The following is a 25041-nucleotide window of genomic DNA, read 5'->3' as shown; positions in this document are numbered from 1 at the left end:
TTCGACTTCAGATTTATGGTTTGGTATGTATGGTACATGTATTATATGGTAGAATACAGTCTGAGCATACACCAGCCACTTAGAGTCCCCATGAAGAATATGAAATGAAAAGAAAAAAAATTGTTGAGCACGAGACTGCATTTTCAAAACAATTATTTATTATTATTGCAATTTTGTAACTTTCTTATAATGTTGAAATTGTCTAGAAATATAGTTACCATATTTGAGGAGTTATTTAGAAGTCGATTTAAGCAGACATACCAAATCGGAATTTGTTACAACTTTCGCCGTTTTCTAGCAGAAGATAGTAAAGCATAAATTATATTATATATTTATTCTAAGCTTGTCAGTGGAGCGACTAAGCAAACCTAAACTTAGCAAATATGTATAAGCACTCTTGTCTGTCTGTAGGTTGCGCCCGTTTTATCGAAATCGAGAAAACCAAACGCAGTGTTTGACCTAATTTCCCCCGCACCGAAAATGTTATCGACACATTTTATGTCGTTCGTGTGCACTTTCTTCTTTCTACATGGTTCGTTCGGTTCGGCTGATCGCCGGTCAAATCCATCGATCAAAACGTGCAACTTTGAATGGTCACGTCCGTCGCTGTCCATGTTTGCAACGCAATCAAAGTCGAGGAAGTACTAAGTGCAGTTCTGAATACTAAATAGCGGTTACCTATAATGGAATAATGGAAATCATTTCACTTTTCTTTGAGCGCATTTTTTCACATAATTTATTTTCGCAAATCTTGTTTGTTTTGTTTTGTTTGTTTTACAAATTCCATTTGCCAGTTGACAAATTTGAAAATATAAAAATGTTTAAATAAATAAATAAATATTACAACTAACTAAATTAATTAAAATACTAATAATTAAGAGTTAATAATATTTTTGGTCTAATTTCAGCATTCGTTCTACTTTCTTTGCTTTTTGGACAAATCTTCATCTTCACTGAGGTAACAAAAGTCCTGTTCTTCTACGCGCGACGTCTTTTACCATTCCTTCTCGAGCCAGACGGGTTGTTGGGTGTGTGAGTGCGAGTATACTACTGGTACGGGTGCGGGAGCTGTGTATGCGGCAGCATGCACTTGAGGAATGGCGCGCGACAGCATTTGACCGATAGCCAGAATTAAGAGGATTACCTGAAAGTGATAGAAATTGTGGGAGGGGAAATTGTTATTGTTGTTTTTTGTTTAGATAGATTGGGAGCAAAAAGTTAAGGAATACTTACACCAACACCCAGACCCTTCATTGAGACAACGGTAAGTGCGGCCAACAGTGTGGTGATCACACCAACAACAAAGGCGCCGGGAATGACAGCAAAACTCAAGCGCTTCAGGAAGTGATGGCTGAATGTGCGACCTTCTGTGTAAGTGGAAGGTGAAAACAACATTTTTAAGAATATTTATATTAAATTCGAAAGAGTAAAAAAGAGCGGAAAATTAAATTTAAAAAAATTGATTAAAATTGAAATAAGCGTACAATGAAATGAAAAAAAAGGAAAAACAAAGAATATGAAAATTATGTTTAATGAATATATTTTTTTTTTAAATTACAAAAAATTTTGGTGAAAACTTTTAAAAAGTTTAAAAGTGTATCAGAGAGTATAAAATATTAATTTTTAATAAAATGTAAATGGATAAAGTAGTATAAAAAGTAGTGTGAACAGATAAAAATTTGAAAAATAATATTTTTTTTTTTGAAAAATTTATAAAAATTACAAAAATTAAGAACTTAAAATAAAAGTTAACACAAAAAGGGTCTCTTCTGAGGTAAAAATTATAAAAAAAACTTTATTTTTCAAAAACATAAAAAATTTTAATAAAACGTAATTTAAGCATATGAAAATTTGAAAAAAAATTGGAAAAATTTATAAAAATTACAAAAAATTAAAAATATGAAAATTAAAAAATAACCCAAAAAAGGAATTTTGGAATGTAAAAATCGGAAAGACCATTTCGAAAAAATAAAATTAATAATAAAAAAACTAGGAAATAGTTAATAGTGAATAAAAAATATTGAAATAAGTAAATAGAAAAAATTTCAATTTTATGCAAAAATTTAAAAAAATTTTTAAAAATGTAAAAAAACAAAAATTTGGTGTTAAAAAATTTTATTTAAAATTTTTAAAAAATTTTGGGAATAAAAAATATAAAACACGAAATAATAAAAGAGTAAAATAAATAAAATGATTACAAAACAAATAAAAATTAAAAAAAATTTCAATGTAAAAATTAAAGTTTTTTGTCAAAAGATGAAACGCGACAGAAAAAATTACGCAACGGATTAAAAAGAAAACAACAAAAAAAAAATGTTTTTTTTTTTTTATTAAAAATCAACTTTATGGTCACAATGTAAGAACGTTAAAATTTATTTTGTTTTTCAATTTCAAATTGTTATTATTATTGTGTTACGCACAATGATGTTAATAGTTTTTTTTATTAAAAAAATCCTGCTAGATTTATCTCTGCAGTTTTAAATCCCGTCACTTTTAAAGTTTTTCAACTTATTCACCACTTTCACTTTTCATCAATTAATAACAAAAACACTAACCAGCAACATCGGAAGCGTTATCCTCAGCGACTTGCTGGCACAAAACTTGGCTCAAGACAGCGGCGAACAGCAGAACGACGAAAGCGATTTTCTTGTTAGCGACCATTTTGCTACTTTAATTTATTTATTTATAATCCTTTAAGAGGGAAAAATCGAGTTTACAGAACACACACACACTTGAGCAATGCAACGGCGGCAGCGTTGATTTACTGTTGAAAGTTCGTTAATTATTGAGTACCGATTTGACTTTGACAAGCGCTTTAATAGTCCGCGCTGTAGGGCACTCGACGTTGACATGTAGAATTTTGACAAATCACGAAAAAGCGAAATTGAAAACGAAACCCCAAAAGCATAGCGGCAGAAGAAAGAATTTGGAAAAAATGTATGTAAAAGAAATGAAATTGTCACGACTAACCATTTACAAGTCACCAACGCACATACACACGCTCTCATACATGCTCACCTACATTGGTACAACACAACTATTTCAGTCCGAGGTATGTGCATTCGTGTACTGAAAAAATGGTGGACGCGGTGCAAATGGCATGGCGCATTTCGCTGACCACCTTTTAGCGGTTTTTGGTCAAGCAGACAACAACAACAAAGCAGCTAAAAATGAAGCTTAAATGGCGTGCAGCAAGCTTGCGCGGCAAAAAAGAAATTATCGTTCGCATTGCCATGGCCAAAGTCAGGCCGCAGTCGGTCAATGCGTGTAGTATGTGTGTAGATTGTGTAAGTGTACATGTTTATATTTGTAAACGAAAAGCTCTGCGCAAATTTAGTGCTCATAAATATGGTTAATTGACGCGATCGAATGCAATTTAACTGTCTTATAGTTATTTAGTCATCGCCGCATTTTTTATGCGAACTGCAAACATCGAATTCCTTATGGTTGAGTTGGGTCTGGTTACGCTTACACATCGATCCTTTTACCATTAACTTACCAATATCAATTCGATATTCGATTGTTCATTCTGTGTGACAGCTATATGTTATAGTAGTCCGATCTGAACAATTCCTTCACAGATTGCGCCATGACCTTTGGCAATAATATATGCTATATGCCATATAAGCACTTGCTTTCGATCGCTCAGTTTGTATGGCGGCTATATGCTACAGTGATCCTATATCCGACAAATAAGCACCTTCGTATCAAGAAAAGAACGGGTGCAAATTTTCAGATCGAGGGTCGCGAATATACTGCAGCCGAAGGTACAGGCGGATCTGCCCAAATCGACAAAACTCGTCATGTTGATAATTTAAATGCATATTTTATGAAGCCTTTGTCGATTCCTTGAATTAGACAGTCACTGTTTGGTGTGCTCTATGGGCAAATGGACTCATTTGTTCACAGTACTTCAAAGCTGAAGGCGGCCATAATAATGCCACAGAGACAACAAAACCATCAATTTGTTCAAGGAAACTTTTTGTGAAGACATTATCCCTTTAACTCCGCTGGATTATTTTTGTGGGGTTATGTGATTCGTTTGTCTACGCAGATAAGTGTGGAACGATTGACGACTTGGAAGAAAGTATTCGGCGCGATATTGCTGCCTTATGGCCTTATTGCTGCAAAGAGTGGTCGAAAATTAAGTCTCTCGGCTGGAATTTATGTGAGTAAGATACGAAATGATTTTAAAAATATAATGGGAAACCCTCATCTTTATAATAAAGATAAATTATTGACCATAACACTAAATTATATGTGTTTTACTTCTTCTTGAAAGTCGATAATGTGAAATAAATGGTTGTTCCACACCTCTAGATGTTCCATTACACTCTTGAATCACGACATGGATGGATTACCGGCCGAGCTATTCAAAAACGGCGGCAAAGAACTGGCAAGGTACATCAGCTTCGTTGCAGAATATGGCTGGACAAAAGCATGCCCTACGATTGGAATTGAAGTATGCCCTGCCCAATTCATAAAAACGGGACACCACAATCTGCCCCAATTACCATGGGGTGAGCGTCTTTAATATCGCATATGTATAAGATCTTATCGAGAGTAGTGTGTAAAAGACTGCAGCTTACAGTCAACAGAGTCATTGAACCTAATCAATGTGGCTTTAGACCTGAAAAATCAACAACTGACCAGATATTCACCATGCGCCAAAATGTATTGAAAGTATCCCTGAAAAGAGGATCGAAACACACCATATCTTCGTCGATTTCAAAGCTGCTGTTGACAGCACGAAAAGGAGCTGCCTTTGTGCCGCTAATTCTGAATTTGGTATCCCCGCAAAGCAAATATGTCTGTATAAGCTGACGTTGAGAAGCATCTAAAGTTCCGTCAGGATCGGGAATAACCTATCCGAGGCGTTCGATACCAAACGAGATTTCAGATAAGGAGAGTCCTTATCGTTTGATTTCTTTAATCTATTGTTGGGGAAAATAATACGAAAAGCAGAGCTTCTATAAGAATGTACAGCTGCTAGCATACGCCGAAAAATGACCCTTGACCCAGCATCAACACCAATAACAATATCAGCCTTGAAATCCAACGTAGTATCACTCTACTTCGGACTTAGTAGGCAATTTATAAGTAAATTTCTCTTTCGACGACGAAAAACCAAACTCTACAAGTCCCTCATCATTCCCACCATGCTACATATATGATACAGAGGCATGGACAAAGACATAGTTCAGCGAATCATGTTGCCCGTATTAAACAGAGCACTCAAACTCAGAGAGTATTCGACGAATTACCCGCCGGGGAAGCAGAGGAAGAGTAAGAGCTCCACTCCGTTGGTGAGATCAGGTGCAGAAGGACGTGGCTACACTTGGTATCTCGAGGTGGCGCTAAATAGTAAAAAAAAAAAGAAACGACTGGCACTCTGTTGTAAACTCGGAAACTGAATGCTACTTGTCCGTATTTTAAGAAATGTTCTTGCTTGAAATAATAAAAGAGGAAGAAATCGGTCGATCATAGAAGTTATTATTTACACCATCTTCAATCTTCAAATATTCTATATTTTATAACAAAATATATAATTTCTATGCAGACTACGAACCCTCCCGTACGTGTTTTATTTTTTTATGGCGGCGCATAGGGCCAAACGAATTTATTACTTTTCAAACGTTCACCTGGGAGCACATACATACATAAATTCATAGCATACATACATATGTATATAAATATTTGTTTTCATTTTTGGCTACTAACGCTTTCGTTTTTACTTTTTCAATCAAATCAATATTCATAATTTTATGCAAATGTGAAAACAATATAATTTCGTGTTGTGGGTAAATTTTCATATTTAAGTACGGAAAAATTCGACAGAGAAGTAGGTGCGTCTTTATTAACTCTTCAAGTAATTTGGTGCTTAAGACGGGCGTGGATGGGGTGGATGAGAAATACTATAGAAGGTTGGTTGAACATTGATCAAAAATTTCTGCACGTTTTTATGAAAATAATCTTGTATTGAATATTTCAACCGTCGTTAGAAATATTATGTGGGCGGGGCTTTACTAATATTTTGTAGTTTACATAGCTTTTATTTCAAAAACATGAGGTTTTTACGACTGATCGTGGGTTATATATTATTTTGAGGATTAATAGACACGAGATCAAGCGAAAAATCGTAATGTTATTGATAATTTTAGGATATTTAGGGTATCCGTATTCGACAATTTTGGCCTCATCGATTTTAGACAACAATAATTTTTACCCCTAATTATTATGAAATGGGCCTCCTTTTACTTTTCGAATTTTGTTAAAATGTATGTTATATAGATGAAGAAAAACTGTTATGGTAAATGTTTACAAAGCAAAATTGATTATCAAAAATAAATATAAAACATAATTCAATTCAAAAACTGCACCAAATTATTAACTTAAATTCTCTGCAAGCGTGGCTTAAGTATTTTTTAAATATCAATTTTCCTTTCATTGTCTTAATTGAGACCACTTAATGTAAAACAAATTAACTCGCACGAAAAGCATGAATCAACCGCTGCATGGATGAATGTATGCATGCAAGTTGAAATATATACATATGTATGTATGTATGTTAGTACATATGTTAAACTATGTAGCGGCGACTCGGCGCATGCCATAAAATTCATATTTAAGTGCACAATTGCATACAAAATTAGACCGACACACACACAAACACGCCGCACTGACACTAGCGCATACCAACACACACATGCTGGCATTTAGATAGCTTATGTTCACGGACAGACATTTGAGCGCCCATAAGCGGCAAACGGATATGTGCTCATCCACATATCTATTTATACATATATACGTATTTGTGTATGCACATAAACATTCATGTGGCATGTCAAAATGTTTGCAAGCCAATTACTGTATTTACACAGTGAAAACCGCAATTAATGCGGCACAATTGAAAGCTTTTACTCTGCATTTTCCGGCAACACTTGTTATTTATCAATGAATGATAGTTGTCGACTATCAGTGGTTGGCCAACCACTAGCCAGCTAGCTAGCTTGATTTTTTCTTATGCAAATTAAATGAAGAAGTTTTAGTGACAAATAAAATTGGAATTTGATAGCTTTTTAAGAGCTTACATCAAGGTTATTTTTTAGTTATTTTCAAAAAAATATATAACACACTAATTGTTGAGGAAATTCATATGCTTTTTATTTAACTTCAAGTACAATCGATACAATTAAGGTCTGAATATAACTTCATTTAAATGACCTCCAGGACTTCTTTTGTATCAACGAATTCGTTGAACCCAATTTTCGAGTACTTTTTCCACTAAATCAAGTCGTATTCAATGAATATCACGTTTAATATTATATTGACGTCTGAAGCTTGAAGAGGGTTTGGTTTATTGCTGAAGACCAATGATATCAGATAAACCCATAAGATGTAGTCTAATGGTCTTATATCACAACATCTTGGAGGCCATTCAATGTCGCAAGTTTTTGAAATAATCGAATCTCCAAACATTCCTCGCAATAATTCGTTTGTTACACGTGACGTGTGGCACATAGCCCCGTTCTAGTTCTTGTAACTAGATGTCAAAAACAAATTATTCCAATTTTGGTCATAAAAGTTGGTTTATTATTGATATATACTGTTCTCCATTGTCTTCAGCAACACTTGCCTGAACGGCAGCAATATTTTCATTACTTCGAAGGGCTGTTTGTCTTATTGGCGGCACTTGAACATTAAGTAAAGTATATTTACATTCAAAATTTTCAATCACTTTTCGTTGGATTTCGAAAATTTATGGTCAAAAGGTGGCATATTTTAAGGGAATTATCCCGTTATATTAATCACTTTTTTGTTTGTGTACTAGAAAGTGAAAGACACAGTTTTGTGGTATATGAGAAGTAGGTATAGTAGTAGTCTGAAATCGGTCCTTTGGATTCCAAGACATGTGATTTTACTTAAAAGCGGGCGGTGCCACGCCCATCGTCCAACTTTTACACCTACTCCGATAAAGCCTTCTCTTATAATCTCTGTTGTAAAATGTTATGTCTCTGTCGTATTTAGTTATTGATTTATCGCACGTTTGGCATGGGAGTGAGCGGGGTTATCCTCCGATTTCATCCACTTTTACACTGTCGATAGAAGTTCTTATAGGATTTGTATTCAGAAAATTGGATATATACATTAAACTTGTTAGGGGGCGGGGTCACGACCGCTTTTTCAAAAATTTATTTGCCCCTTCTTACTGCGATCCTCTGTGCCAAATTACAATTTTATACCTTAATTAGGTGCTTAGTTATGGCACTTTATAAGTTTTCGGTTAGTGGCGGTTTGTGGGCCACTAGGGAACCACATATCAAGTTTCATCGAGATATCTCAATTTTTACTTAAGTTACAGCTTGCACGGACGCACGAACAGACGCATAGATAGATTGCTTATAAGGCTTTCAACTCTTCTCGTCATCCCGATCATTTATATATATAACCCTATATCTAACTCGATTAATTTTAGGTGATACGTACAAAAGATAGGTAAATTTTACATTCAACAATATTACACTCTTTGGCAACATGTTGCAAGAGTCTGACAGGAATAAAAGTATAAAAATATATATATGAAATATCTCAAAACCTACAAGAGTAGTTCGGACAGACAAGACGGACAGATCGTCAGACAAACGGATATGGCTAAACCGACTCAGCTTGACACATAATTAAGACATATGTTTTATAGGGTCTCTGCCGTTTTCTTCTTGGTGTTCCAAACAACGTGGAAAACTTAATATAACCTGTTCAGGCTACAAAATTCGTTATCCGTCTTAAGGAGCTTATAGAAATCATTTTAGGAGCAAAGTAAAACTCATATTCTGCATTTATTAAAATTTCTTCGCGCTCGGAAGGTAATTCTTCACTTCTTGAAAACAAATTACTCATCGCTTGCTATGCTACTATGAGTTCTTATGACTTATTCTATTTAAGAAGGAGGCTAAAGTGACAAAACGAACAATATAGAAGCACACATTGCATCTTCAAGAACGGTTCTCGGAATTTACGCTTATTTGAAAGAGTTCTGAACAGAGTTTTAGAGATGCAAATACAACTGCTTGATAATTGCAAAGGAATTGTTCTGACGATTGCAGCTCTTCTGATAACAATAGGCTTCCAATGTATTTTGTACTGTAAGGGTATTGCAGTAGAGACTAACTTAGAAGCATTTAGTATGAATATGTTTACTATAAACAATACGAGTTAATTTTGTAACAACTAACAACTCACAGCTAATTACTTCGACTTTTCGTAAAGCTTAAGTGACCACTTAATTCATATTAACGAATGAGCTCAATTAGAATCTTGTTTCATTCGCTTATTCTAATGAATATTTCTATGTTATATATATTAGAATAAAGACCTACTTTTAACATTATCTACTATAAGTATAAATATCTCTTTATATCTCTATTTATTTATATTGATCGATTGCAGTTATCAGTAAAAGCAACAATTAAAGTTGAAGCTAAAGCAGTTCTAAGGCTGCACTTTTGCAAACCAAACAATTAACGGTTGATGGCCAGCTACTGGAAAGCGATTCATATTAAATAGAAAGTGGAAAAGCTGAAAAATCTGTAGCAAGCAATGCTCACTGCACACAATTTCAGTAGGCTGAGAACCTAATTAGAATGAAAGTATGAGCAAATATACAAGTATCTAGAGATAGAGAGATAGAAGTTAGCAGTAAGTAGGTGTTCACGGCGCTGTGGTCGGTTGTATGTTCCGTAAGCGGTTTGGCATCAAGTGACACTCTGCCACAATTTCTCGTCTCGCTATAAATAATTGCCGAGCCAATATTGTAAATGTAGTATATGTGGTTACTTTGTTGCTGCTCCTATTGTTGAACTCTTCATTGGCTGAACTAATCGAATTCTCGGTTAACGTCGACTGGAAATTCTAGAAACACCGCAGACGTGCAGTTTTATTTAGGTGAACATGTTGCCATACCTGCTTTCCCATAACAATTCGCTGGCTCCACGGGCCTACGCCAATGCAATTGGATGCGAGTTAATAAAATGCTTGCCATAGCAGCGGCCAGCACATTTCTGCCTTGAATTCTGTTGCGTGAAGACGTTGAGATAGTTAGTGGGAGCACTGCTTGAGATTCTGCTGTGTTGGTGCTAAACGGCTAAGCGCTGGATATTATTTTAATATTTGAGAAAATGTATGCGAAATTTCGTATATTGACATTGACATTGTTGGTGTTTGTGGATGTGAATTTGAAGGCGTGGAACGTAACGTGCACCGCCACTGAAGGTGAGCAAACAAATAGTGATCGGAATGTGGCAGTGGGCGTTGCAGTTGAAGACGACATCGAAGACCTCGAAGTTGTTGCACAAACGGCGAACAGAACAAATAGTGTGGATACAACAAAAAATATAACGCTATCAAAAGCAAGAGCACGCAGCATAGCGCACAACAACGACGATGACGACTTCGTTGAGCACAATTTGAACGCAGCGCATGAGACACAGCTCAAAGACACTTCGCGTCCATTGAAGAATGTCTTTCGTGGCGTCTACAAGAGCTACAAAAGCACTTACATGGGCAACGTCACATCGGCAGAATATAAGAAGCGTCTGATTGAGCGCTTAAATGCGGCCACCGCGCATATACACGTGAGCAGCACCAAGCCGACGCTGGCGACGAAGCGCGCAGAACTGAGTGAACTACACGAAAGACTCAAGAACGAAACTCGATTGCCGCCCGACACCGAAATAGCGCCACTCGCGCCACCCGCACTTGACGCCGAAGCACTCAAAGCGAAATTGAAGGAAACGCTACGTAAACGCAAACGTAAATATCATCGCGCACATGCGAGTGCGAAGCGTACAAAAACAAATCATCGGCACTCGAACGCAACAACCACAGACGCTGATAAGGTGTATGAGCGCGCAAGCCACAACAACAACAATACAGCTAATAAAATTAACGCGAACGAAATGCCACTTGAAAGCGCTCAAGGCACACTTAACGGTACTTTCAGTGATAAGCATTATCGCTACACAATCGGACCCGGCGTCAATATGAGCTTTGATATGTTAAATGACATCGTTAATGTGAATTTGGATAGCGATAATCTGGCCGAAATCATGCGTGGGCGCTGGTTGAACGATAACAGCGAAGAGGGTGAGTAGCATAATTGATTAATCGTTTTGCCATTAGTGTCAGCGCTGTATGATAATTTGATAACTGTATAATGATTACACAAGTGCATTACTCAATTTCAATTATCCCACACTCCATTTCTCTCTATTTCTCTTTCCCTTCATGCAGGGCGCGGCAAGAAGTACGATATGATCACCAAAGTGTTGCCACTCTTCGTGCTGCCATTCCTCATACAATCTGCCATTGTGCCATTTTTGGTCACCAAGTTGAAATTGTTGCTGGTGAAGTCCATATTGATTGGCAAATTGGCGATATTCCTGCTCATTTTGTCGGCGATCAAGAATGGCAATAAAACGGTGCAATCATATGAGGTGGCTCCGTCTTATTGGGCTGGTGAGCCGAGTCGGCGTTCGGAGCTGGCAGCGGCTGCTTCATCGTCCGCTTATAATGGCTATCGGGTGGAGGGTAAGCCAGCCGCTTGGATCAATTAACGAAATGATTTGCCTAAGAATTATGTTTATGTTTTTTTGTTGTTAATGAAATGGAAATTAAAAGATATATGTATGTGTTTGGTGTTTTAGATTTGTTAATTGGATGTGTCGATGTCAAAAAGTGCGGCACATACACCGAAAAATTTTAGTTAAGATATGTTAGTGTTATCCATGGTTATCTGGTAACCTGTCTGCTTAAGTGTTGTCCTCGAATACCTTTGTTATTGTTGTTGCTCAGATGGGCAACTGAAACCACTCTTTAGATAATTTTTGTTTTATATTCTTAGGTAGTAATCTTACGGCAATGTTATTTGCTTGTCGTGGAGATGAACTTCCAACCAAAAACTCCTAAATCTCTGTTAGATCCTTGTTCGTCTCTACTTTTCCTCTTATTTGTGGTGAGTATCTTTTAACTGACAAAGGGAGAGTTATATTTCTAAATGATGAACGTTCTCATAAAGTATGCTGATTGCAGAAGATCTCTTATTTTGTAGCGGAAATCATCAACTTCAAGTTTTGGGTAGTGATAACCATACAAGACTTTTAAGTGAAAGCTCTTAAACAGATAATAAATCTAGGAGATTTTATGCTTACGCAGGTCACATTTTAAAAAAAAAAATTAATATATTCCTCAACATCGTCTTTTTTGCTCGATATTTGGCTCAGCGATGTTTCGTTTTCTTTAGATTTTGAATTGTTTCGGTCCGCCGAGCAACTTTTCCACATCTGAAAGCACATCTTGAGAATACCGTAAATAGGAAAGCAGTTCATAGTCTAGTTCTATCAATGGCGGAGGCAAATAGTTTTTTAATAAGGACGCTACAAAAGTGGACCGATATTTCGACATTTCTCTTCAGTATGGTTTGCCATTTCATCATGGAAAGATATATGATTGAACGAGTCGAAATTAGCGCGGAGAATATTGCTATCGTTAGTGCATCAATTGAAGAAGATCCAAATCAGTTTCTTACACGTCGTGCTCAAACGTTGGGCATATCTGTGACGTCGTTGCGGCGAATTGTGCGAGAAGATCTTAGCCTATATCCTTACAATGATCAAACTGACGCAAGAACTGATGCCTCTTGACCACCAGAATCGTCGTATGTTCGTGAATAGGGCTGAGTGATCCGGATTTTCATCAAAAAATCATATTCAGCGATGGGGCCCATTTCTGGCTGAATGGCTTTGTCAAAAGCAAAATATGCGTTATTGATCAGGCAGCAATTCACACGTACTCCATGAGTCACCATTGCGTTCCGAAAAAATTACAGTTTGGTGTGGTTTATTCTTCTTCCCTGAGGATCAAGACCGGCACGTTACTGTGAATAGGAATCGGTACCGCTCAATGATAACCGAATATTTTTGGCCCGAATTTCTTATTGAAAAACCCGTTATTAGCGAATGCCTTGTCATGGTGGAAGAGCCCTTTTTTACCAAATTGGAAAGTTTCATTCTCATTTCGGCGTGGGATCAGCCCATTAATTCGTTATACTGGAGCTCTGCAATCCTTTTGTCTTTCTCCAGATAGTCTGGGGATCACATCTTGTAAATGCTAGAAAACTCTGGTCATCATCTTTTTAAGCCTTCTCGCCGGATGAAATCTTTTGGTTTTACTTGGTCCTTGGTCTCTGCTGTATATAAGAAAACTTATTTTTCGTCGCCAGTTATGAAACGATGCAGAAATTCTTTTGAATTGCACTTAAACCAAAATAAAAATTGTTGTGAAGTGGCTTTACATTTGCGCTTGTTGTCCTTAATAAATTGTGACAACCATTGGTATTTTACGATGTCTTTTGGCTCAACTATCTAGCGCACCTTCAGTTATTGGTCTGCCAAGACGAGATCTTAGACTTTTGTCATGTTATTATTATTATTGGTGTAGCGACAGAGTTCTGCTAATTGACAGTCCTTGGCCGGTTAAAAGATTCGGCTCCTTTCCGGTTATGTAGACCCGACTGTCGTAGGAAGTGTCATGTTGTCTCCCGTCGTAGTCGTTTTTCGGGCAGCTGGGAGTGCCTCATTTAAAACCTACGGCAGAAAACGTTCAGTTCTCTCATTAAACAAATTTTTGATGGTGCTCTAGAAGGGAAATAATCGTCCAATACGGCATCCAAGCGTTTTTTTCTTTCAAAAATATGAATCGTATCTAAGAATATATCTTTTTTTCTATTTTTTTTTTAAATCAGGGAACGCGTCCGCTACCATACGGGTTCAAAACAATACTACGAGTCCGATTCGGCTGAAGCAGTAGCCGTCTGCAAGAAGTAAGACACTTGCGATAGTGGCGCAATCGTGCAGCTTTGTTAGGTACTTATCGGCACGCACTCGTTCTTAGTAGAAATGATTCGCATTATTATAGTTTTATCTCGAAATTTGACATCATATCAAACTTATTTTTCTTAAAGATACGGTTCATAGTGTTAGTGATCACAGAAAGCTTATCATAAATATACAACTATTAATCACTCACTATCAGATTAGTTCAGTTTATAATCGGGAGTGACCAAAAAAATTAATTTATGGAATCTTATCGGCATTTATTGTTCATAAAAGATTACAATGTCAATAATAAACGATTAGTTTTATTAGAAGTCATGTTGCAAGTCAAAAAAACCCATTAACATTATATCTAGATATCGGCCCTCAGCGCAATAAACTACTTAAGTGTACATATTTGGTAGAAATAAATAGTTGACTATTTGTATTGTTCCAATCAATTAGCTATGCATATAAGCAAATGAGAGATTAGATTGGTAATCTGCAGTTTGAACATCGTAAAAAAGTTTAATGCTCGCGCAATGAGTGCACAGTTCTTACACGAACAGTTTCAACTTGAACGTAGGCATTAGCGGATCACGGCACTCCGCTAGAACACCTACTAAATAGAATAGAGTGAAATGCTAATCAAATATTTGACTTTGGTCCTGCTGGGCTTAACCTTGTCCACGCAGTTTGGCGTGCAGGGAGCGGACGAAACTGAAACTGTGAGCTTGCAGCAACAAAATACAAAAATTTTTAGTGTCTTAATTTTTTTCTTGTATGTGTGTGTATATAGATTAACTACAGATTGCCCGACAGCATAAATCCGGTTCACTATGATCTTTATCTGCATCCGGATATTGAGACGGGCAACTTCACCGGTCAAGTGCTGATACAAGTGACCACAGTGACAGCCATCACGGAAATTGTGCTGCATTCGAATAACTTAGAGATCAGCAATGTTTATTTGTCAAATACGAACAATCCCACAGTATTTGTTAAGAACTATTCATTGGACTCGGTGCGCGAGTTCTTGGTGATCGAGTTGAGTGAGGAACTGGCGGCTGGGCTCACCTTCAGGGTTGGCATATTGTTTGGCGGCAGTATGGCTGGTAAAATTGTTGGACTCTATAGTTCGTCGTATACTAAGGCGGATAAATCGAAGAAGTAAGTGCACTCTAATTAGGTTATGTGAAAATATAAGGAATATAACATTAGAAGTAGACTTAAAAATTGAGGAAAAAAATTTTAAGGTTATTTTAAATTTTTTTATTGGAAAATTTTGTTGTGGCTTCGACATCACATCAATGTAAATTTTATAATAATCCGATGAAATATTTGTTTCCCTGTTCGTAAGAGTGCTTTTTAAACCATAAATGTTTCAAGTGAGCAAAAATCTACTTTTTCAATTTAAATAGGTTCATAACTCGACTATAACTTTGTTAGGTGTCTGCGCTAATAAAGAAAAATGTTCATACATATTGACGAATGTTGAAAATGAAGGTAGCACTGGAGACTTCAACATTTTCATATAATTGTTGAAGGGTCAAAGGAGGGTAGAATGTGATTTGTATAATCGAGAGTTGTATCAAGGCCGCTATGCTGTTGTTGGAATGCCATGAACATTTATTAAGCAGTTTTTAGAAAATAAATCGCATCTGACAGAACAAGTCAACGTCCTTAGAGGAGAGAAAGAATGCGATGATTGATTCTCTGACCTTTACAAATCTTTTTTAGATATTTTCAATGATACTAAACTACTATAAATATACTAAAACCTCATTCAGAAGTAGCGCTAAGACCACATTTTCAGCATTCGAAAATTTCATGAATAAAAAAGAAATAATGGAATCTAATGAAATGACTAAGCAAAACTCGCTTAGAAAATTAAATAAAAAATGAGGAAGCAGACATTTTTTATTACTAAAATAAAGTTTTGTCTAAAACTTAATTGCACTAAAAGTAATTAACATCGAACAATGGAATTTCCAAACACAAAAGCTATAGTTATAAATAAATCTAACAAATGAGTAAGCTCTAAGTCTGCGAAAAACCTAACCTTGCCACTTCGGCAAAGTGTATAAATTTAATGGGTGTTAAACTTTTGTTCGTAAATTTTAAGAATATACTTATGCATTTAGAGTCAAATTCTTGTTTTTATCAACTTTCTTGCCCCTCCCATACGCAGAGTCATAGCCACCTCCAAATTTGAGCCAACATACGCACGTCAAGCGTTTCCCTGCTTTGATGAACCCGCGAAGAAGGCGACTTTTACCGTGACATTGGTCACGCCCTCAGAGGGAGACTACCATGCGCTCTCAAATATGGATATTCTGGTAAGTGCAAACTCAAATTTTTGTATGACCACACACGAATTTTGTTTCACTTCTGCTTCTTCTTAGAATGACTCGTACCAGGGTAAATATACGGAGGTTTACTTCAACAAGAGCGTACCCATGAGCACATATCTGTCATGTTTCATCATTTCGGATTTTACATACAAATCGGCCGATATCGAAACTAACGATATTGGCGTGCCGTTTACCTTGCGTGTCTTTGCGACACCTGAACAAATTGATAAAGTCGATTTTGCGCTAGAAGTGGGCAAAGGTGTTATGGAATTCTATATACAATATTTCCAAATTGAGTATCCATTGCCGAAAATGGGTAAGCAGCTAAGTTTATAACATTTATATGTGTCACTCAAACTAATAGGCAGCTGTTTCGTATTTATTCTTAATTTGTGTATTATTGCTTTGTCGCTTATTTTTAGATATGATCGCTATACCGGACTTTGTATCCGGCGCAATGGAGCACTGGGGCCTGGTGACTTATCGGGAGACCGCCTTGTTGTACGATGAGAATACCAGTTCGTCGGCGAATCGGCAAAGTGTGGCTCAAGTTATTGCACATGAGTTCTCTCATATGTGGTTCGGAAATTTGGGTATGTGCGAGTATTTCTTTATCTTAGTTCAAATGGATATATAAATTTGTTATCAATCGTGTTATGAATACTAGTTTAAATTAGATCATTAATATGTATGCCCACGAAATCAATATACATAGGTATCGAATGCCTTACCTAAAAAAATTTAACTCTGAAGACCTTAGATCTAAATTGAGAGTCTAAAAATAATGGAGAATTTATGTTAATTTTTTTTTTATTCTTCTAGAAATCTTAACTATATAATAAATCTGTTTTATTTTCATCGTTACTTTTCGTAATCTTTCTTTTTCAGTTACAATGCAATGGTGGAACGATTTATGGCTAAACGAGGGTTTCGCCAGATATATGGAAAACAAAGGCATAAATGCCGTATATCCCGAGTGGCTAATGGTAAAATTTTTCCATTCTTTCAGATTTCCTATTTAAATAGTGTAAAATTATAGTTAATTTATAAAACCTGTCTTCTTTCATTCTTCACAGCTTGATCAATTTATTGTGGCACGTTTACACGATGTTCTCGTACTGGATGCGACCTTGGGTTCGCATCCCATCGTACAGACTGTCGAGAGTCCCGCCCAGATAACGGAAATATTTGACTTGATCACATATGGCAAAGGTGCTTCGATTATACGCATGTTGGAAGACTTTATTGGCGCTGATAACTTCCAAAAAGCTGTCTCAAATTACTTAGACGAATTCAAATTTAAGAATGCTGTGACCGATGATTTCTTAAATGAAGTTCAAAAATTGATTACCGATATTGATGTGAAATCAATTTTGCAAACTTGGACGGTGCAAATGGGTTTCCCTGTTGTTAATGTTGAGCAGTTGTCCACAACGCAATATCGCCTGACACAAAAACGCTTCTTCTCAAATCCCAACGATTACAGTTCGGAAGTCGATGAGTCACCATACAAGTAAGTAATGATAAATTTAAAAGTATTTTTTATAAACCTTTAGTATATTTGTATGTATTTCGGTTAAATTGTTGTACCGTCATTTATTCAAACTTATTTTATTTATTTTAGTTACACTTGGTCAATACCGATCACCATATTAGTAAATGATCTCCCAGTCCAGCGTGAATGGTTCTTACACAATTCCACATATCGTAAGTACTTAGATTTAATTATATATTATTTATACATATAATTTTCGGTTACTTTTTTGTCACAATATATATGTTCACACATTCATAAATGACTCACCATTTTAGTTGATATCAACCTTGATACGCCGGCGCAATGGATCAAGTTCAATACCGACCAGGTGGGCTTGTATCGTGTAAATTATCCCGATGAATTGTGGAAGAATTTAGCTAATGAATTACTATCGGATCCATTGGTAAGTTAAAGTATGTATGTATGTTTAATGAGAATTTTCTAACTGCAATGTAGGGTAAGACGCAAGGTTAAAAAGCAAGTTCATTATTTTTTTCATTTTCTGATTATTCACAATCTCTCTATTGTATAAGTAACAAGTCAATTGAAAAGTCCACAGTCTACTACAGTAAAATAAATTTTTTTGGCAAAATTGATTGCTTATTCCACATAGTAGTTCCCTTCACGGTGATACAATGATTATACCCTCCATCATACCATTCGATATCATTTATGCAGTACGATTTGTTCCTTACTTCAAAATAGGCTTCAGTTACGGCGACCACCTTCATATTCCACGAAAATTTTTCCTAGCGATCATTCTTTTGAGAACTGAGAACAGGAAATAGTCACTGGGAGTAAGATCTGGAGAATACGTTGGATGCGGAAGCTATTCGAAGTCCAATTCATAGCTTTTTGCCAACGTTTTCACTGATTTGTGACATGATGCATTGTTTTGATGAAACGTCACTTTCTTTTTTATCAAACGCGGCCGTTTTTCGGCGATTTTGTCCCTAAAATTCCTTCATTCGCACCAATAACACTAATTAATAGTCGCTTTTGATGGCGCTTCTTTTTTCAAGGTAGTCAATAAAAATTATTCGATGCGCATTCCCAAAATACAGAAACCATAACATTGCTAGCTGGGTGCTGCGTTTTTTCTCTCGCTTCGTTTTTCTGTCTCTCTCTCTCGTCTCGGTTGACTGTCGATTGGACTTCGGAGTGAAATGATGGAGCCATGTTTCATCCATTGTCACATATCGACGCAAAAACTCGGGTTTATTACGCTTGAACATCTCCAAACACTGCTCCGAATCATCAACTCGTCGTTGTTTTTGGTCAAAAGTGAGCTCGCGTTGCATCCCCTATGAACTGAATTTTTCCATACCCAAAATAATCGTGAATGATATGATGTAACTAAGACTTCTTCTTTCGGTCAAGAATTTTTTTTAACCAGAACTTAACTGACAGATCGCTGCACACGAGACATTAAGAAAACGACCTTAGAGTGCTTGCTAACGCCAACAATTTCACTGTTTTTGTCGGTAAAAACCTCTTGAAGGCGCCCACTGTTTTTACCGTCTTCGGTTCTCATTTCGCTTCTTCTAAACATAGCATACCAATCCTTAATGGTTGATTTTCCTGGGTTATTGTCCAGAAACTCATCGTCGAGTCAAGATATTGCTTATTTCTCCTCAAAAAGCAATATTTTGTGCACATTTGAAACTCGTTTTTATCCTTTATCCATCTTTGGTTAACTTTTACATTTTCTTAGACTTTCAGCAGAGGCGATCGTGCTCATCTACTAAATGATGCCTTCTCGTTAGCCGATGCCACACAGCTATCCTACGATATAGCGCTTGATTTGACCAAATATTTAGTTAAAGAGCAGGATTATATACCGTGGCGGGTGGTGGTGACAAAACTACTCACACTCAAAAACGCGCTAATGTATTCGGAAACCTATATAAATTTTAAACAGTATGCGCGTCAATTAATAACGCCGATCTATGAAGAACTTGGCTGGGAGCTAGGCGAAGACCATCTAGAAAAGTAAGCATTCTTCTGTGACAGTAATTTTATGAAATATCTACATATATGTACATATGTTAACCCGCTATACTTTAAACTCCGACAGTCGTTTTCGCGCAATGGTGCTCAATGCAGCTTGCTCTCTTGGGGTCGAAGCGTGCTTGCAAGACGCCGCAGTACATTTCCAAGCATGGCTAGCTAATCCAACCGTACGACCACATCCGGATTTACGCGAAACCGTCTACTACTATGGCATGATGACGGTTGGAGATGAGAGTTCATGGGATGCTATGTATGAGCTTTTCCTTGCTGAGGAGGATGCTACAGAAAGGTTGAAGCTAATGAATGGCTTAGCGGCGGTACAGGTTCCTTGGATCTTAAGCGCGTAACTATTTGACTTACTTGATATATTATTTTATAGCTTTTTCATTGTTTGCTAAATTTTAGTTACATCACGCTCGGTTGGTCCGAGGATGTTGTGCGCGGTCAAGATTACTTTAATTTCTTGATCTATATAGCAAGTAATCCGGTGGGTGAGCCGCTTGTCTGGGAATTTGTGCGTGAGCAATGGCCCACTTTGGTGGCGCGTTTCGGTATCAATGAGCGCACTTTGGGTAATTTAATACCGTCAATTACTGCTAGGTTCGATACGCAAACCAAACTGGAAGATATGGAATTTTTCTTTGCTAAATACCCAGAGGCAGGTGCAGGCGCGGCGGCGCGTGTGCGTGCGCAGGAGACCGTTAAGAACAATATTGAATGGCTGAAGAATAATGATAAAGTTATTGCCAATTGGCTGGAGAAAAACTTATCGTAAATGTGCAGAAGACTTTGGAAATATCTTTTCAATTTAGCTATTGATAAAATTGTTTATTATTAGTAAAATATGTCACACAAAAGTTTTAAAATTTTAAAATTTTATTTTTTATCTTTTTTCTCTCGGGAAGTTATGTTGTGACTCATTTCATTAAATCCCACATTAAGCTATTATCTAACACAATATAGAAGGGGTCAAAGTACTGTTCAGATTTGCCAGATTTGATGGCTGTGAATCAGATTTAAAATATAATTAATGGCGCCCTGGTATCTTTAATAACAGGCATGATTGGAATAGAGGCTGATAAGGTACGCGACCGTAACTACCCGCGCTTTAAGATCTGTGTTTACTGCGCTCCTATCTTTAAAGATAAGTCTAAACGAAATGTTAGTAAATCACAGGTATTTCGACACTATCGGAAATAGTAAGTGCGAATAATTGGATTAAAATTTATGGATTTTATTCATGAAAATATGTATCAAAGCTATTTTGTAGGAATTCACCGCTGGTAGTGGAGTTCTTTGCTAATAAACCAGAGAGATAAGGTATTTTTCCCGCTCTTTTGACATTTATCTTCAGTAATGTTTGCTATTTCATCATGAAAAGATAAAAATTATTAACATTTACTACCGAAGTCATTAGCCTCAATTTTAAGAGCGGGATTTTTAATAAGAGCGCTACGAAAGTTTTGTTTTATTTAAAACAAAAACGGTTAAAGATATCAATGAAATTCTTTATTCTTGTAAAAGTAGTTTCGTACTCCATCAGTCATCATTGCATCCCGAAAAAATTACAGTTTGGTGCGGTCTATAGGACGGCCGTACTTCTTCCGTGATGATCAAGACCGGCACGTTACTGTGAATGGGAATCACTACCGGTTTATGACAATATTATTAAAAAATGTTGGCCCAAATTTGGCCACAAGCATAGTGAATGTCACAATCGATTTATTGAAAGCCAGGTTTGGTGAACGTGTTATCTCACGTTAGACTATTTTCTGTGGGGCTAAGTCAAGTCTACGGTCTATGCCAACAAGCCAACGACGATTGATGAACTTCGTACGTAAGTATATCGAACATGAAATTGCAACAGTATCGGCCGATATATTCTTGAAAACCGTCGAAAATTGGATTCAGTGTCTGGACGGTGGTGCCTATGCACAATGGCATCGAATGTACTTGCACAGGAATAAAATTGAATAAATTGCTGAAATTACTACGGATTGCAGTTCAGTAGTGTCAATATTGCTTTGAAGAAGTCTCGTGGTTGTCATTGGTGTCGGTAGTGCAAAATACGAGACATATCGCGTCGAAAGCTTTATCAATCTCAATATTTAACACACCTTGTCGTTTCTTTCAGCAGCTAATTGTCTCCGCTATTTCACACACTTTTAATTGGCGATCTACGTTTTCGGAGCAAATCAAAAACCGAGGTACGACTACGTTGAAACTTACTTGAGGGTAGTTAACGTAGGTATTAGGGATCCACACACTTTTTGATTGCATTGCCCGCTTTCCAGTCCAAAGGCACAATCATAACGAACTCACTATTCCTTATTTTTGAAAATCCGTGAGTATGCCAAGCAACATTTCTTCGCTCTATGGACTCTTGAAAAATTCTAAGAAGAGAGAAACCTTTTCGAGTCAAATTTTGTTCAGAGATGAGGCGTCTAAATAAGTATTTGGGGCGAAGAGCAACCTGAAGAGATTCAAAAGCTACCATTTCATAAAAGAAGGTTTGTGGGCTGCTGGAATCATCGGCCCATATTTCTTTTAAAATGACGCCGGTGAAAAAGTAATCGTCAATAGCGACTGTCATGATAACCCTCTATTTTATGATTGAAATTGAAGCTCGTGATTTCGGCGACATTTGGCTTAAACAAGCCGGCGCCACTTCCAACACATGTCATCAATCAATGGATTTATTGAGAGAACATTTCGGTGAGCAGACAATTTTAAGTTTTGGATTAGTCGATTGGCCTTCAAGATCATGTAATATTGCATCGTTAGATTTTTTCCTGTGGGGATATGTAAAATCTAAAGTCTATGTCAACAATCCCGCTTCGATTCAGGCCTTGAAGCAAAACATCACACGTGTCATTTACAGTTACCAATCGACATACTCGAACGAGTCATCGAAAATTAAACTGAATGAGACTTGGCCGCGGCCAAAATTTTAAAGAGATTATCTTCAAAAAATGTTCCTTTCGAATGATACCAATTATATTCTCCATTAAATTTGAAGTTTCTGTGTTTTTTCTTTAAAAAAGTAGGGAACTTCGAAATGGTTTATCCTTTATTTGCGGTAGGAAAAATAATTATATTTCTCTTCTCGCGTAAGGGTGGCACGCGATGACGCTAACTACTTATCGGACCGCTCTTATACTACGCCTTGACAGGAAATTAGAGCGGAGTGCCACTTTAAGTGCGAAGCGTGAACTGTGAAAAATTCATTGTTTGCGAACAACTATAGTTAAGTTATTGTTTATAAATTTAGTAGCAGTTGTCTTGAAAACAGTAATCATAACAGTTTGCACTACTTCTGTATCAAATAAATTAGGAAACCAGCACGAACTTCCACAAACGGTAATAATTAATGTGATACTACTATCTTTAATGGTTTATTAGATGATATTGGTTAATAAATGATATATAGATGAAATAAATGATAACAAGATACTGTTATACTTGTATATGCCTATAAACCGTTGTTCTACAAAAAAGACAGCTGATATACAAATAGATTAGCAGTTTAACAACTACATAGTAGGGCTCATTAATAACTCTATAGAGGGATTTTCAATAACGAAAATTAACTGTTATCAGCTATTTAGAAATATTTACGACAGATACGCGATATTATGCAGGTTTTCGTAATAAATTAGCTTCGACGTATTCATCTTATTTTCGCGTATTTTTATATAGCAACATATTGCTACTACACATGTGTAGATACCTACAAATATATACGGTCCTACTCTTATAAAATCAGTGATTAGATTAAGTATGCTGTCTTGATAAAATGCAATAGTGTGGCGATAACAGCAGACGTACTTACGGACATGTGTCTGGGCGTAAGCGCAATTGCTCTCAAACAAGATACAGTTACGGCTAAGCAGCCGTAAGTGAAGGTTGTGCGAAGAGAAGTTAACAAGTATTTACCTTAATTAAACTGGTGTAGCCAACAAGGATAGTGCCGTACAAACATGATTATTACGACCAAATTGGTAGCGATATGCTTGGGCCTAGCCCTTGTCGCTTTCACGACGTCCACGATCGTTTTGGCCGTGCAGAAGGCGAATTTGCAGGATGAGCTGGATGCGCTGAAAGACTCCCTCACCACCACCACCACTACAACAACTACAGCTGTTACTCCCACCACAGCGAGTACAAGCAGTCAGCCAGCAACAACACCAACTACAACTACACCCGCTGTAACTACAACAACCTCATTACCTGATACTACAACAACGGCGCCGGAAATTGTAAGTCCATAATTGTAATGATTATGATTACTTTTGAGTTTGTAATTTCATTGCATTTGTGTATGTGTGCGTGCTATATGCTTGTCTAGATCGACTATAGACTGCCCGACAGCGTTTTTCCCATCAACTATAATCTTTATCTGCATCCGGATATCGAGACGGGCAACTTTACCGGCCAAATGCTCATACGCGTGAACACCACCAGAAGTATTGACAAAATCGTATTGCATTCAAGCAAACTGGTGATCAACAATGTGTATTTGTCGAGCACAAATAATCCAACTGTCTATGTAAAGAACTATTACCTGGACTTGGTGCGTGAATTCCTGGTTATCGAATTGAGCGAGGAGTTGCCGGCTGAACGTGCCTTCTATGTTGGCATACTGTTTGAGGGCACTATGGCTGGTAAAATTGTTGGACTCTACAGTTCCTCGTATCTTAAGGCGGATAATACGCGAAAGTAAGTATGCGCGTATTGAAATATTTGTACGTTTTTGTAATCAATTTCGAAAATTGCTTCATAGATATATAGCCACATCTAAGTTTGAGCCCACATATGCGCGTCTCGCTTTCCCCTGCTTCGATGAACCCGCCATGAAGGCGACTTTCGATGTGACTTTGGTATATCCCTCGGAGGGTGATTACCACGCGCTCTCCAATATGGATATTGCGGTAAGTTTTTCGCACGCAGTTTGATTCTAAAAGTACTTACATGCATCCCTGTTACGCTACGTCATTTAGGGCGAATCTTACCAAGGTAAATATACGGAGGTTTACTTCAACCGCAGCGTACCGATGAGCACATACCTGGCATGCTTCATTGTTTCCGACTTCAAATTTAAATCGGCGATTATCGATACTAACGGCATTGGCAATCCATTCACATTACGTGCCTTTGCAACACCCGAGCAGCTGGATAAAGTCGATTTCGCCTTGGATGTTGGCAAAACCGTGATCGAATATTATATACAGTATTTCCAAGTGGAATATCCACTACCAAAGCTGGGTGC

At 37.0% G+C, this 25041-nt stretch overlaps 4 protein-coding genes across 4 annotated transcripts in view; 3 read left to right on the top strand and 1 right to left on the bottom strand.

Annotated features, from left to right (window-relative positions):
- Positions 1–717: 717 nt before the first annotated feature.
- LOC105233726 (protein apnoia) lies at positions 718–2798 on the bottom strand. Its single transcript, XM_011215879.3, has 3 exons — positions 2556–2798; positions 1234–1367; positions 718–1144 (listed from the first exon to the last, which is right to left on the bottom strand). Exons 1-3 carry the CDS (start codon positions 2659–2661, stop codon positions 995–997), a joined length of 390 nt encoding a protein of 129 aa, XP_011214181.2. The 5' UTR covers positions 2662–2798; the 3' UTR covers positions 718–994.
- A 6601-nt stretch (positions 2799–9399) lies between these two features.
- On the top strand, positions 9400–11689 carry LOC105233725 (uncharacterized). The gene is made up of 2 exons (XM_011215878.2): positions 9400–11142; positions 11290–11689. Exons 1-2 carry the CDS (start codon positions 10176–10178, stop codon positions 11610–11612), a joined length of 1290 nt encoding a protein of 429 aa, XP_011214180.2. The 5' UTR covers positions 9400–10175; the 3' UTR covers positions 11613–11689.
- A 2745-nt stretch (positions 11690–14434) lies between these two features.
- On the top strand, positions 14435–20604 carry LOC105233746 (glutamyl aminopeptidase-like). The gene is made up of 12 exons (XM_049447848.1): positions 14435–14596; positions 14668–15038; positions 16060–16207; positions 16274–16538; positions 16645–16815; positions 17111–17208; positions 17299–17735; positions 17847–17929; positions 18035–18162; positions 19474–19751; positions 19837–20115; positions 20178–20604. The coding sequence occupies exons 1-12, from the start codon at positions 14510–14512 to the stop codon at positions 20545–20547; spliced, it is 2715 nt and encodes a 904-aa protein (XP_049303805.1). The 5' UTR covers positions 14435–14509; the 3' UTR covers positions 20548–20604.
- A 3039-nt stretch (positions 20605–23643) lies between these two features.
- The window catches only part of LOC105233745 (uncharacterized), a 38618-nt gene continuing 37220 nt past the window's right edge, over positions 23644–25041 (top strand). Inside the window, exons 1-4 of the mRNA XM_049448992.1 lie at positions 23644–24031; positions 24121–24491; positions 24556–24703; positions 24773–25037. Of these exons, the coding sequence (XP_049304949.1) occupies positions 23753–24031; positions 24121–24491; positions 24556–24703; positions 24773–25037 (1063 nt within the window). The 5' untranslated portion in view covers positions 23644–23752. The remainder of the gene's footprint in view (positions 24032–24120; positions 24492–24555; positions 24704–24772; positions 25038–25041) is intronic.

This window comes from Bactrocera dorsalis, chromosome 2 (assembly GCF_023373825.1).
Source record: "Bactrocera dorsalis isolate Fly_Bdor chromosome 2, ASM2337382v1, whole genome shotgun sequence".
Taxonomy (NCBI): domain Eukaryota; kingdom Metazoa; phylum Arthropoda; class Insecta; order Diptera; family Tephritidae; genus Bactrocera; species Bactrocera dorsalis.
Note: the sequence above shows the minus strand (reverse complement) of the source record. Positions and strands in the feature narration are given on the sequence as shown.